The 15,913-nt window shown below is 32.9% G+C and overlaps 1 protein-coding gene and 1 long non-coding RNA gene across 5 annotated transcripts in view; one reads left to right on the plus strand and one right to left on the minus strand.

The window, feature by feature from the left end:
* Positions 1-15,913, plus strand: part of LOC132350211 (uncharacterized) — a 403,110-nt gene that overhangs the window by 310,174 nt on the left and 77,023 nt on the right. The window lies entirely within an intron of this gene.
* Positions 1-15,913, minus strand: part of PCDH15 (protocadherin related 15) — a 748,372-nt gene that overhangs the window by 44,037 nt on the left and 688,422 nt on the right. For all 4 annotated transcript variants that reach the window (XM_059899155.1, XM_059899157.1, XM_059899156.1 and 1 more), the window contains one exon: positions 9,904-9,992. In XM_059899155.1, the coding sequence (XP_059755138.1) occupies positions 9,904-9,992 (89 nt within the window). The remainder of the gene's footprint in view (positions 1-9,903; positions 9,993-15,913) is intronic.

The raw sequence follows: 15,913 nt of genomic DNA on the forward strand, positions 1-15,913 counted from the left end.
AGCCAAGATAAAATTACCATTTGATGAGAGTTTCTGGCCTTGTGTGCTAGAGCAGCTCATTCCCAAGAAAAAAATGGATTGGGTTTTTAGTGAGGTTTGCCTTCTAAGAAGCATTGTAAAGAGGGAGTGGTTAGGAACCCAGCCTGCCGCTGGCCCATAGATGTAGATTCTAATTAAATTTCCACCACTGGCTATCTGTGTCTCTGTGGAAATTTCTCAGCCTCTCAGAGTTTTAGGGAACTCTTCTGTACAATGGGGAAAGTAATCATATCTACCTCAAAGGTCTCTGTGAGAAGTTAATTAGATGGCACCCATTAAGTGCACAAAACCCAACAAATAAAACGAGTGCCACAAATATTAGCTATTTGTTGTGGTGGTTGTAGAAACTCCTCAGATTTCATGATTGTAAACCCTACTTAGCCTTTTGTTGAAACAAATGCTTTATATTTACCTAGCAGCATAGGAAGCTGCACTCCAGGTACTTGCCAATATTTTTTCAAAAGCCTGGCTAAAAGAATCAACAGGCACTGCAGATGGCTGGAGAGATATGCAGCACAGTACAGGCTTTCTAATATTGTGAACTTATTTCCTCTGTTAATACAGACTGGTAGAGACTCTACCCAGACCATATCCTCAGCAATGTTCCAGCTTCCATGGAACATTTTGTTCATGACATAAGGAGATATCCTCTCCATGATGTCCCACAGGATAAAAACATTTCCCTCCAATCCGGCATTTCACTCAGAAATAGTTATGCCTTTCCACCAGAAGTGGTTTCGTTTTTTGAATTTTTTAACTGATTCTTTTTTCTTCTTCTTCTTCTGTTTGTTTGTTTGCTTTTTTTTTTTTTACTTTGGCCTTAAAATGATGAAAACCAAGTTTTTGTTTCCTACTTTCTAGTGACTCTGCAGGACACTGTAGCATCTTTATTACTAGTCTCACTTTGACTCCTTCTGTAATGTCTTTCTATTGTTTGCCATATTTTTCTGACTCATGTTAAATGTATTTTACCTTGTTTCATTGTACAAATCATTACAAGCTGCCTTAAGTTCTCCTTGAATCATGTCAAACATTAAAAAAAAATTAAATGTAGCCTCCATTACAACTTAGACATAAGTGAAAGTATCTAAAATACCATTTGTGTTACTGCTGACACAAATGGAATTTTCTTATATAAACATGTGGTTGAATTTATTTCTCAAGTTAAAAAAACAGCAGCACAGAAAGGTAAATTGTGTAGAAGTTGGAGAAAGTTAAGAGGAGAAGTATAAATATGATTAAGAGAATAGAGGCACTGGCCATTGCTGATCAGGTATATGAATTGAGTGGCTGCACAAGAAAATGATATTTTTACCTTGTATCATGGACTGGGACTAATTATAAAAGATAATAAGCCATCCTATTTGACAAAACTTCTGGACCATAAAACATAAAAGAATATGAGAGAAAGAAGCATTTTGAAAGGAATAAACTCCCACTATGTATTTTGGAAATATTTACAAAGCAGCTGTGATTCAAATGTTTTAATGGAACCATATATCATGATCCTATTTTTATCTTGCAGCTGCTTTCTAGTTATTTTCTCTTTGATGCAAGCAAAAGCTCTGAAAAATAAATTGAACTGAATGATACGATATTTGGGAAAAGTAAAACAGAGATTATAACACTTTACCTTTTCTGCTTCCCTCTTCAATTTCTCTGTGTGTCCAAATTTTTTTTGATAAAAAGATAATAAGGGGCTGGAAAATGCCATTTTTCACTGTTTTGTTAATGGATTTTACCTTTGGAATATGAATAACCACTTTCCCTCAAGTCACAGCATAGAATATAACTGTATAGATTAATGTTTTCCTCTATTGTATGTTTTAAAATATTTATTAAAACTTTTCTAAAATATATAGCAAAAATCATGAGTTAAAATAAAAATATTACAGCCAATATACTGATACCTTCATTATAATTCTCTTATGAATTAAATGTATTTTTATTTTCCATAATCTAACTTAGTCTGTTCTTTAAGCTTGCTGTTTTCTTAAGTGAATACTTGCTCCAACTCCGCTTTATTTTTTAATGTTTGTATTTTTCTTACAGGGCAAACAGAGACAATGTAAAAATGTCTCTATCTGCTTTAAAACTAAAACAAAATAGGGTTTTTTAAATTGGTCTTCCATTAAACTATATTTATTTTCAGTTAAGAAAGATTCTACTTATCTCTCTTGCAAACAACAGCAATTGCTCAAATACATCAAACTTTATTTTTAAATAAAAGTAAAATTAAAATACCCTCAATGGAACTATAAATAGCATTATGTTTGTTTTTTATTTGCTTTGTTTTCATTGTTTCTGAAAAAAAGCAAAAAAAAAAAAAAAAGATAGAAAAAATACTGAATCTGACAAAATACACCATCTAAATATAACAGCTAAACTTTTTTTTAAAATATATGTTGCTGAGAAAAATGGAAGAGGGATACAATTATGTATTTAAATGTTTCTATATCATATATATCAGATGGCAAATATTAACTGAGAAAGCTTATTTATCATCCTTCAATACTTTTTTATTTCTCACAATGGAAACTGGTACAGTTCTGATAAACATTCAGAAATTTGTTAATCAATGGTGAATATGGCCATTAAAATATGAAATAAACCTATTGAAAGCAAACACATCAGCATATATGACTCTTCACTAAATCAATATACAGTGGAATCTTAAGAAAAAGTAAAATCTAGTTGACAATTTGCTTTTGGTTATCTCTGCAAAGTGCATGAGTAACAATATCAGACACTGTTTTGTACAAATCGAATTGTATTCTGGGCTATCTTAATTTTGTAAAAAAACTATGACTTCTTAAAACATAATTAGTTGAAAGTAAGTATTTCTTCTTGGAAAGGCAGGAAGTTACTTCTTTCTCTATCAAAATAAAGCCCCAAACTAAGTATTTCAGAAAAACAATAGATGCGTCCCTTTTGTGTCACAACAATGAATCACCTAGACTTTGAATAAAACCAAATTACAGTTATCTTTTTTAAAAAGAATCATAACTTATGCCTTGAATATTAACAAGTAGGATTTCATTTTATTTCAAGTTTATGTTTTATTTTATCACTGGTTTCAATTTATTTTGCAGCTATTATATGCCTATTACAGAAAATGTTACTTTCCAAAGCTATGCTATTGAAATGTCTGTACTTTACTATCTGATAAAATTAGGTCATTTATGGTCATTCTCTGTTGATAACCTCTTCAACTTCAACTACATCTTTGTGTTAGGGATACTTGAACAAAATTGGCATGTGATTGGAAATATTTATAGCAATTCAGTTTAGCATACAGCAGATAAGAAAAGCTACACAACAAAACTTTCAATTCAATAATATATTTCATATGTCCCAGCTGGGCTTATATTTTTTAACAGATTTTCATTGGTTTGATAGGCTAGCACCATACTTGATACATATAATATACTCGGTTCACATGGAATAAATGAGACAAAAGAAAATAATCTTAATGTACGGCTAAAAAAGTGACTGTGGGTAATAGACAGTGGAGTTTTAATCCATCACCAAGTTGGGAAACCATCAGGGCGATGGTGAGAGTGCAAGCTGACATCTGGGGCCTTTATGGATGTGAATCAACTATTGCTAAATAAAGTCAATCCTCTCTAAGAACACACCATTACTTTCGCCATGTATAATTTTATCAAATTCTTCAGTGTCCAAGTATGGCAAATATTATTTTTATTTTGTTTATTTGCTCAGACCCAACACCTAGGAGTCATTATTGTTTCTTACCTTTTCTCATACATCCAATCCATAACAAATTCTGTAGATTGTACCTTCAAAAATATACCCTTAACTTAACCCCTTCCTATATCCACACCTACCACCAGTCCAAGCCACATTGATCTCTCCTGGACTACTGCTCTAGACTCATAACTTGTCTCCTGATCTCCCACTCAACAACCTTTTAAAACTGAAGCTAGAATGTTATTTCTCTGTGCAAAACATTTAAAGCAATGCTGCCCAAAAGAAATACAATGCAAGTTGCACATGTAAATTCAAATTTTTTGTAGCCACATTAGAAATTAAAAATAAAAATGGTGAGATCAATATAATATATTTATTTAACCAAATCTATCCAAAAATGATCATTTCAGTATGTAATCCATATAAAAATATTAAGGAGATATTTTACTTTCTTTTTTGTACTAAGTCTTTGAAATCTGGTGTGTATTTTATACTTACAGCACCTCTCATTTGGACCTGTCACTTTTCGAGCACTCAATAACCACATGGAACTAGTGGCTACTATATTGGACAGTTATAAGGATTTTCTATCTTAGGCAGAGTAAAATGTTAAATCCTTCAAGTGGCCTATGAGATCCTATATAACTCATTCCCTACCTAGACATCTATATCTTGATATGACCAGTATGCCCCTTAATCTTGATTTTCATATCTGTGGTGTCCTCCTTCTGGGATAACTCCCACCACCCCTAACCCTCCCCACATCACCACAGACCCATGACTTTCTCCCTCACTTCTCTCAGGTTTCTGCTCGGCTTTCACCTTATTAGAAAGGTTTTCCTCAATCATCCTATATGAAATAGTACTTCTCTTCCATATTTTTATATTGTTACTTTAATTTGTCTTTATCATAGTTATCACTACCTAGCATCACATTATAAATTAATTTATTATTCTTATTCTATTTGCTGTTTTCCCCCAACAGAATGTAAGCATCATGGGAACAGGGACTTTGCTTTAATTCACTGTTAAATCTACAGTGCTTACAACCAGGAACTACCCTTTTTTTAATGACTAAATTGCCAGCTTCAGGATATGGATATTAGGAATCAAAAAGTTTAATTTCCTGGCCCAAGACCTCTTAGTCACTGGTGGGCCAGGGCGTGAGCCTAGGTCCTCTGAATTCAAAAGGAACAGCCTTCCTAGGAAAAATTATTAATATATATCACTTGGGAATTTCACACAAGATTTTCCCCAAAGTGTTTTCTTATAGGAGTTTGAATAGAATAGATATGCATTATAACCTTTTCTCTCTACAAAGTATAATGCTCTAAATTAGGAGTTGCTAACTTAGAGCCCTCAGGCTAAATCCAGCCTACTACCTCATTTTGGAAATAAAGTTTTATTTGTAAAAGGATTTTGCTATAAAAATTACTAATTATTGTTAATATTTAAATATTATAATAAAAGAATTAATTTAATGAAATAACAAAATTTAAAAGTAAAAATATTATTTTTAAATTTATAATTACTAAACTATTAATATATCCCTTTATAGAAAGTTCCCTGAGCTCCTCAACTCTAAAGCAAAGGGTAGGTAAAAATGATCAAAGATAATGTATTTATTGATTTACCTTTCAACTTCACCTTTCCCCTCAACACCAAGTCTTTATTATGCAGATTTAAGACAGTGTAAGTGCTGGCACTTATTTTTTACTGTTTCATAGGTTTTCTTCCCAAGAGACTTTATAATTCTTATCCCAGAAATACACATTTTGGCTAGATTTCTAAAGTATGTTTGGAACCTTAATTCCAGAAGCTATAAATTAATTACACAGACACATTTCATATGCTATATAAATATTCTAGGAAATAGACTCTTCCAAACCAAAGCAATAACTATGTCAATAAAGTCCTGATTTCACTGAATTTTCATATTGTATTTAGAAAGTAAGAGAAGCATTTGATCAACTCCAAGATCTAAGTTATCAATTCTGCTTCATACTGTAACACAATATTTCTAAACTCTTTTATTTATACTTTTGAAAATGTCATTTCCATAGATTCTTAAGGATTTAAATTTTAGAATCCCAAACTTCTTTTATTTATCTGGGCTTCATGGTGAAGTGGAAAGAGAAAGGAAGAAGACAGAAAATGCAAACATTTCTTAGCTTCTTTAGACATTATTGCCAATCATTTGTAGTTAAAATAAGGTCTCCTTAACCTTATCCTCACAGCTATTTCTACTCCTTAATCTCAAGAATTTGTAAGAGAAAAACAAGGCTCACAAAGAGATACATGCTAAGGTCAACCTAAAATACTTCAAAACATACACACGCGAGGCCACTTGTAAGGGGCATAGCTTCGCATTATGGGGGAATTTGCTGAATACATTAATATAATTAAAAAGATATGTGTTTCATTACAAAGGGTCACTGGTTAATTCTATAAGCATTAAAAAACAAAGTAATAAAAATTTTGTTCAGTAGAGCCATTTCAGCCAGTTCCAAGGGAGTGGAAAGTAATTATTAGCATTCCTATAGCACCTAACATTTACTCTTTGAGCATTCTGTTTTCCAGGCACTGTGTTCTTAGCTATCAAAGGATACTGACCCCTTCTGAAAAACCTTCCCCATTGTGAAGTGGATATAATAGGTCATTAAATTTTTCTTTCATCAACTCTCCCAATTTGTACTGATTTTCTTCTTATCAGAAAAACTTTGGATTATGATCTGGCCTCATACATGGCCTCATATATGGGTCTACCTAAAGGAAAAAATAAAAGTGATGATCATATGGAGTTCAAGTTTTCCCTTCTTAAGATAGGGAAAGTCTCATAGGAAATACAGAAAATGGCTTTGATGATGATGTGATTTGTCATCTAAGAATGTCTACAGGAAATGAATGTGTTGGTTAGTCTGGTCACTGGAACAATAAATTCCTATATATTTTTTAAACATCTTTATTGGAGTTTAATTGCTTTACAATGGTGTGTTACTTTCTGCTTTATAACAAAGTGAATCAGCTACACATATACATATATCCCCATATCTCCTCTGTCTTGAGTCTCCCTCCCTTCCTCCCTATCCCATTCCTATTTTTAATTAATAAATTAGTACTCTGCTGTCTACCTTGGCTATATGTATGTTTTCATTATGCCCTCCATCCCCTCCCCGCCACCCCAAGACACTGAGAGTGAGCGTTTTGGGCTTCATGGTGCTGGATTAGATCTAATAGTCTTTATCTCTACTTCCATCTTCCATCTACTAAAGTAGCTTTCAAAAAGGAATCATAATGATTACATACTATATGATTCCAAGGGTATTATGTTCTGGAAAAGCTAAAACTATGGAGATAGTAAAAAGATCACTGATTTCTGGGGGTTAGTGGGGAAGGGAGGTTTGAATAGGTGGAGCATGGAGGATTTTTTAGAGCAGTGAATCTATTCTGTATGATACTACAGTGATAGATATATGTCTTTACACATTAGTCCAAACCACAGAATGTACAACACCAAGAGCGAACCCTATGCAAATTATGGATTTGGGATGATTATGACGTGTCGAACTAGGTTTGTTGATTATAACAAACGCACTACTCTGGTGTAAGATGTGGATAGTGAGGGAAGCTATATGTGTGGGGGAAAGAAGTATATGGGTATTCTCTGTATCTTCTACTCTATTTTCCTATGAACATAAAAGTGCTAAAATAAAGCCTCTTTTTTTAAAAAGGGATCCAAAATTGTTGTGCTTAAGAATCTCTAAATTAACACAGATTGTAAAAACAAAAAAACCATAAAAGGGAATCTGGCATGTGCCTGCTGTGCTTACTGCACTAGCAAATTTATGTTTAATTCTATCAAAAGCAACACAAGATTGACATCCTTATTCCAGTTTTCAAGATGAGAAAATATGGTCCTAAGCGTTAAATATCTTTCTCAGAGGTCACACAGCTACAGTAGGATTCAAACTTGTTTATTTGAATCCATAATCTGAGCTCCCTTACTAAACTATGCTCTTTTAATAGAACATGCAAAAACTCTGGCATCTCTCTGCCTTACCTTACTGACTTTGGATCACTAACCTCATTTGTATAGGATATCTATTATTCATTGAATGTTCACAATTTCCATTGTCCTAGATGGCTTATATTATTTAGTTCTCACAACAATTCTATGACAGGAGTTTTATCTGGTCAACAAGTGGTGAAACTGAGTCTGGGGAAGATTAAATTATTTGCCCAAGCTCGTGTTTCAAAACCAATATTATATGAAGTCAAAGTTCCTTTCACAGTGATATATTTCTCTCAAGACTTGAAAGATGCCTGATTTTTCTCTTTCATATCTTCATATCCATGTAAGAGGAATAAATCATATAATTGCTACGAAATTATACTTTTACATTGCCATTTTTTCCAGTTTTTATAAATTTCGTCTCAATATGAAGAAAAGGGCATCATGATTTTGCTTGTATAACATTTTCATTCAGTAAAATGCATCAAATGCTTACTATATAACTGGAACTATGGTAGTGAAAAGTAGATTTCCTATCCTTATGAAGCTTATATTAAATTGATATAAATATAAACATTAGATAATGCTTTGAACAAAAGCAGAACAAAGGGTTAGAGGTTGAGAAGAGTGTCATCTATTTTGGATAGGGTAATCAGAAAAGCCTGCCTCAATGGATGACATTAAAGCAGCTAAGAGACAGGCATAATTCTAACTTTTTTCAGGTGTAATCAGCTATTATTTTAATAAAGGTTAAGCATGTATAAACCACTTTTGCAGAAGTAAACAAGGCACTGCGTGATTGCTATTCTACACTTAAATGTTAATAATCACCTCTTTCATAGGACATTTTATGTGACATTCATAGGTTGAATTTTCTGAAACGTTAACAAGTAATGGTTGCAAAGCACATATGCTTTTATTACAGGAGAGTCTCTCATGCCTTAATTAGTGCCTATTGTATTTTATTTCACACATAATTACTAAAAGGTTAGCTGTATGACTATCTGAAGCTTCTTCTGGCAACCTGGAAGTGTCAGATATTTTGCTCAAAAGAGACAAATTGACAGTAATTGACATCTGTCAACCTGAACTCAATAGAAGACAAGAAATAACTAATAAATACAACTATAAAATTATTAAATGACGGCAGGCTAGGTTAGGGTAGTTAAGAGTGAAATAGTAAAGACATTTTAATAATCCTTGATAACATTTAGAATATTAGAGAACTGTGAATTAATAATCACAATTTGTCTGAGTCAACAATAACATATTCAGCCATGTACAGTGTACACTGTTCAAAAGGCAGAGGGAAGGCTTCCCTGGTGGTGCAGTGGTTGAGAATCTGCCTGCCAATGCAGGGGACACGGGTTCGAGCCCGGGTCTGGAAAGATCCCACATGCCGCGGAGCAACTGGGCCCGTGAGCCACAACTACTGAGCCTGCGCATCTGGAGCCTGTGCTCCACAACAAGAGAGGCCGCGATAGTGAGAGGCCCGCGCACTGCGATGAAGAGTGGCCCCTGCTCGCCGCAACTAGAGAAAGCTCTCGCACAGAAACGAAGACCCAACACAACCATAAATAAATAAATAAATAAATAAATAAATAAATAAATAAATAAATAAATTTATATATTAAAAAAAAAAGGCAGAAGGAAATGACATACATTTTAGAATAATTTAAATATATGTTGTTTAAAATTAGCAATCTTAGTTTTTAAAAGAATAAGCTTTAGCCATCTAGATACATCACTTTGAGAAATAGCATTCCCCAGACTAGCTGGATTACTGAGATAATGAGCTTTTTCAAGAATCTGGGGCCACAAAATCAAGACATATACTCAAATAATTAAGTTATGATTTCTTATATGCAGCATTTTGAGTTTACGTTGACCCATCAGTCAAAGCATTCTGAATAATAAGATCTTCTCACATCTAATTTTCATTCCTATTTGAACGTACTCTTAGAATCTTCACATATTCCAAATGAAGCTACCTATTTCAATAAAAGAGTGAGCTAAATTGTTTTTAAGAAGGTATTATAAAATATATGTTTAGTCTGAACATTGTAACTATTAAAATGACCTAATTCAATAAAAACTATAGCCATATGAAAATAAACATATAAGTAAAGAAAAATCATTACTCTGTAAGATCTTCTATCTTTTTTTCCACTAGAGTAGGGGGTACATTAGAAACAATGACTTGCATATCCAGTTGATTGACCACAGAGACCTGAAAGAAGAAAAAACAGAATTCATTTGGCTTTTACTCATTAGCCTTTCTATAATCAAAAATTAACATTTTTTCCTTCCCTACTATGCATAGTGGTTTCCCATTTATAAATTTAGGAATAAATGATATTTCTAGCTACACAATCTCTACTAGGTATGTTGGAGCAGGTTGAGAATGACAGACTAGTTGTTTACTTAGAAGTTATAGAACCCTAAGTGACTTCGACTGTTGTTGGTTTTGCGTTTGTTTTCTTGGCTTTTACAAAAGCATAAATGAAGGTGGTTTTGTATGTTTTTTTAATTGGGTTATTTAAGAACACTCAGCAAAATGGAAAACCCAGCTTTTAGATTTTATAAATCCTAAGAGATCATTTATTCATTGTGACTAAGAATCTGGGATATGGATAGTTGTTAGAATAATTCATTCCATGAGATCACCACATATAGAATTCATGTCTGCTTTAGCCAACTTTATGTTTGTGTAGATAAAGAGATATATACATACAAACTTACAGAGAGGGCTAAGATGAACTAATTTAACAGCTGTTTATGAATCCACTCTTTCATGTAACATTTACAGAGTCCATTCTATGTTCTTATTTAGAAAAATGGAATAAAAACAATAGCATTTATTCTCTGCTTACAATGTATCATTTACTGTTTTTCTCAATGCTCTAAGGAATTAACACTCATGTAATTCTATAAATCACCATATCAGGTAATTATGACTATCATTCCAATTTTTAAATATGAAAACTAATAAAACAAAGAGCCATTAATAACCTGGGCCCAAATAAGCATAATCTCCAGAATATGTGCTCTTTACTATTACCCAATACAGATGTAAAAAATGTAAAGTCAAATCATACACTGTGCTGCATGTACAATGCAGGATTAAAATTGTGTAAATGCATATACACCAGGACCATGAATTGAATACTTTGGATTAGATAGATTTAGCACCATATATCTGAATATAATTTATACTAGGGAATAACTTCATGTTTATATATATTTTTGATATAGGCTGCAAATATAGTTGCCCATACATGCCCTATCAGGAGTCACAAACTCAAATGTTTTCAGGGACCAGGCAGGTAACCTAAATAAGTGAAGTAGCCAGAAGTATGAAATAATAGGGAGAATTGGAAGTCTCTTAAATCAGAGAGCATACGACTCCTCTGAAGAGGTCAGCTACTACTCACCTCTAATGAATGTTGCCATGTGGGAAAACAGGTGCAGATTTCCTGGAGTTTTCCATTTTTCAGGAAAAGAAATACTGTGTGAAATATTTACAACTAATTTGAAATCTTTCAAATCATTTTGTGGGCCTAATAATTCATGTCTGCCGACTATGTTAAGCCAGGTGTCTATCTTATTATCACCTGTGAGCAAATCGCTAACATTGACAGTTCCAATCCTGTATCCCTAACTCATTACAGGTATCTGGGATCCAATGTTTAAATTTCCCTTAAACATGTACATGAATCTTGATTGTGTCTCCACACACATAAAAAAAAACCTAAGTTCATTAGAATAAGGGATTATCACAGTTTTTCTGTAACTTTGTCTTTTTACCTTTTGTATCAGTCCTGAATAAAAAAACAGACAGAAATTACATATAAGGTTTTTTGTTATTTTTTTGTTTTGTTTTCTGTTTTTTATTTTAGTTTTTAGTAGTAAAAATACATGGTAAAAATCTCTAGAAAAATATATATGAGATTTGTGAAAATGTGTTTCCTTTCTTCCTTCCTTTCCTCTCTTTCTTCTTTCTTTTCTTCCTTCCTTCCTTATCTTTTTTTCCCTTCCTTTCAACATTGGACCAGGAAAGGTTAAAAAAAAAATTCTGGTCAAAAGCAAACAGCCTGGAACAAATAGTAATCATGGACTGTTTTCTCAACAGGAGTAGATTTCTCAGCTTCCTCTGGAGTTTGGTGGAACCATATGATGGAGTTTTGACCAATGGAAAGTTAGTAGAAAGGGAGAAATAAATATTCTTAAATCTGTCTCATGTGTGAACCTCCCCTTTCTTTCCCAATCTCTATCTGAATAAAGAGGCCATAGAGAAGGGCACAGAAACATGATGGAAGGAAAACTGAGTCCCTGAATCTCTATTTGCAAGAGAGCTGTCAAGAACACCACCCAACCATATATGCTCTCATTGTTGTGTCATGTGAAAGAAAAATAAAACTTGTTAGTTTAAGCCACTGAAATTTTAGAGTTTTCTGTTACACAATCAGCCTACCAAGACAAACACTGAGGGATTTATTACACACAGCTGTTAGATTTTCACTAATTGTAGAACAACGAAAAACTAGAATGTTAGTTATATTTGGTGCAGGGAAATGGTAAAATTTCCCTTTGTATACATAAGTTCTGAGTTTTGGAAGTTGATTTACAAGTAAACTGTTGGAATGCAATCAATTCAACTGCTAGGGACTCTATCTGGAAGCAAAATTTGGCCTTGCAGATATAAGTAACTCTATCATTTGCCTTTAAAGGACTGTCAGTACTTTCTCTTTATTCAGAAGGATAAATTACTTCAAAAGGAATTTTTAATTTGTTAAACAAAATGAATTAAGATTTAAGGTCATCTGGAATATATACATATTAAGCTTACAATTTATCAAATTTATCAAAAATATTTTATTAACTATTATTAACTAATATTAACTATTTTGAAAACATGCTTTTATACTCTTAAAATAAAACAGTAATGTATTTCTAATTCTGATAAGATACAAAAGTCAGACTGCATTTAACTACAAAAGTAGTTTTCTTAGATTTATCTATAAATAGTTAATTTAAAATCTCCTTAATGTACTGACATATTATTCATGTAGAGGGTACATAGTTTAACTATGAAGATGAAGACAATAAGCTATTATAGCTTAAATTTTGACCTTTCAAAAATATTATATGTCCCTGAGTCATTGGTTTCTTATATCATCTATAGCAAAGATATTTATATGTTTAAGATTACTAGACTTTATTTATGTTACTTTTCTAGTATAGCCTTTATGCAAATACTTTCAGAAATACACATCAGTTTATTACACTAAACACTTAAAAAATTCTACTTTAAAGTTGCTTCACTTAATTCTTTATGCCTTAATTACTAATGAAAGTTTTTCCAAAAAATTATTTTTATCATTTTTGGGTTTGATCTTTGTAATGGATTAAAATTACTAGGTATGGTCAAAAGGAAAAAAGAAAAGTAACATTTGTGCAGCACATAATTCCAAAAACAGAGGTTATCAATTTACATACTTTATACATTTTTTTACATTTTTTTTTTCATATTAAGTCTCTGAAGTCCAGTGTGTATTTTACACAGTACATCTAAATGCAACCTAGCCACATTTCAAGTGCTCAGAAGCCACATAGCTAACATATTATACAATGAATAGAGACCCACACAATTTATTGCTTGGACTGGTCACTATTTCTCCTAACTGTCTCTGGTGCCATCTCACTTCTTGAAAAGAAGAGGTATCTTAAGAATTTTTTTAAGATAATTGTGTATATTTTCTTCAATACTCCACCAAAACTCAAGTGGGAGTTTCTTCAAGGTGAGTTTCAATGTGAAATCTAAAACCATGTTTAGTTACCCTAAAATACATTTATCTATCTTGCACTTTGAATGGATTTTTTTATCTTTGAATTTTTTTTTAACATCTTGCATTGGTCATTTGGAAAATATTGGTTCACTGAATATTGCAGGTTTTTCAAATGTTGACACATTTCATTAGGCAATATCAAGAAAAAAAATCAAATTCTTTAATATGACCACTGATCTCATCAGAAAAGTCTGAGTAATGGGAAGCTGTCAAGTTCACAGTAGTGAATACATGCTTCCCAATATTCTAATTTGTGCTTGAAGGCTTGAATGTCATCATTAACAACAAATACTGTCAGTTGTTTTCCTTGAATTGACAGTCTCATCTTATTCATTTTTGTGAAAATGCCTATCAATATTCAAGTCTGCATAACCGTATTTTATCTCTAAGTTATTTTTTCAAATAAAAAGCTATTCCTTGAAAAAAGCAGCTAATTCAACTTGCATAGAGCTTTTCTGTCAGACAACCATGATACTTCCATACACACCAGACGTGCTTTATACCTACTTCCAATTTCATTACAGAAAATATTGAAAAAGTGTTTAGTCAAGAGTAGACATTGCTTAAAATTAATGTTTTACTGCTTAAGTAAGGGCATTCTTAGTTGAAACAGGCTTCCTTTTGTCTGTTTATGTATGGCTATGAAGCATACAATGGCAGCAGCAGGGCAAATGCAACGTGGTAAAAAGGCAAATCATGTCCTAGTATCCTTATTAAAAGAGTTTTGATCTCATGGGCCCTGAAATGATTTGGGGGACCCTCAGGTTTTCATGGACCACACTTTGAGAACTGCTAACCTGTATCGTAAGAGAGGGGCCATTCATTCACTGAACTCATAGGCATTTAGTACTCACTCAGTGACAGGAATTATTATAGGTGCTTGAGATACATCAGGGATTTAAATAAATAAATAAATAAATAAACAACATGTCCTCATGGAGTTTTTCTGAGGAAAAAACATGAATATGATAAGTCTTTTGAAAAAAGAAAGCAATAAAGAGATGTAAAATGACACAGTATGTTGCAATATTAACTAGGATGGTGAGAGTAGGCTTCACTGTGAAATACATTCTTGCAAATATTTAGAAGAGATAAGAGAGCTAGTCCTGAACACATCTGGCAAAAAAGCATTCTAGGTAGAGCCATTGCAAAATCTCTAAAGTGAGAGCATTTCTGGCTATTTCAGGACAGCAAATTGGCCAACATTATTGGGCTCGAAGGAGTTAGAGGGAGAAGAGTAGAAAACGGATCATTGGAGGCCAGATTACCAAGGGTCTCATAGTCTTCTATAATGATCTAAGAACTTCTCTGAAAGAATTGGGGTGATATTAGAAAGTTTTGAGCAGAGAAATAACAGGACCTGAATTACATTTTAAGATATCACTTTACTTGCTATATTAAAACCAGACTTTAGCAGGGCAAGAGTGGAAGCATGAGAGCAAGTTAGTGAGTTTGCACAATGATACAGGTGAGTTACGATGATTGTTCAACCAAATTGTAACAGAAGTTTTGGAAAATGTGCAGATAACACACATATGTAGCATATGTATGCTATAGTACATATATATACACAACATTATTTACTGAGGAATTAAATGTGTGGTTGAGTAGAGAAAGGAATTAAGAAATTTTTAGCCTAAGGAATTCAAAGTTCATTTGGTCATCAAGCGAAACTGGGAAGATTATAGGGGGGAGAGATGTGATGAGGAAGAGGAGTTCAGCTTAGGAAACATAAATAGATCTTTAGCAGATATTCAAGTGTAACACTGCATGTACACTTGGATATATGAATTTGCTGTTCAGGAATGAGCTTTGGGGTGAAGATATAAATTTGACATTTTCTAATATATAGACGATATTTTAAAGTTGTTGGACTGAATGAGTTTACTGAGTCAGTGAGTGCAGATAGAAAAGAGAATTAATGTCCAAGCTCTAAGGAACATTGACTAAAAGGTCAGGAGAAGAAAATGAACCAGCAAAAGGTTGAGAAGGAATGAACAGTGAGGGAAGAGAAAAATAAGAGAATGGTGGCCTGAAAGCCTAGGAAAGGTAATAATCAATCAAGTGTTGCTGATGGTTCAAATAAGATGAAGACTGAAATTACCAGTGCATTTAATAAGTGAAAGCCATTGATGATGTTGACATAAGCAATTTTGGGTGAGGGGAGAGGAATTTTGATTCAAGAGGGTTTAAGAGAGATTAGATGGTGAGAAATTAGAGTTGGCACTAACAATGAATTTTTCTGGAAAGAGGAACATAGAAATGGAGTGGTAGCTGGTATGAGATGTAGGTCAAGAGGGTT

This window comes from Balaenoptera ricei, chromosome 16 (assembly GCF_028023285.1).
Source record: "Balaenoptera ricei isolate mBalRic1 chromosome 16, mBalRic1.hap2, whole genome shotgun sequence".
In the NCBI taxonomy this organism is placed as follows: Eukaryota; Metazoa; Chordata; class Mammalia; order Artiodactyla; family Balaenopteridae; genus Balaenoptera; species Balaenoptera ricei.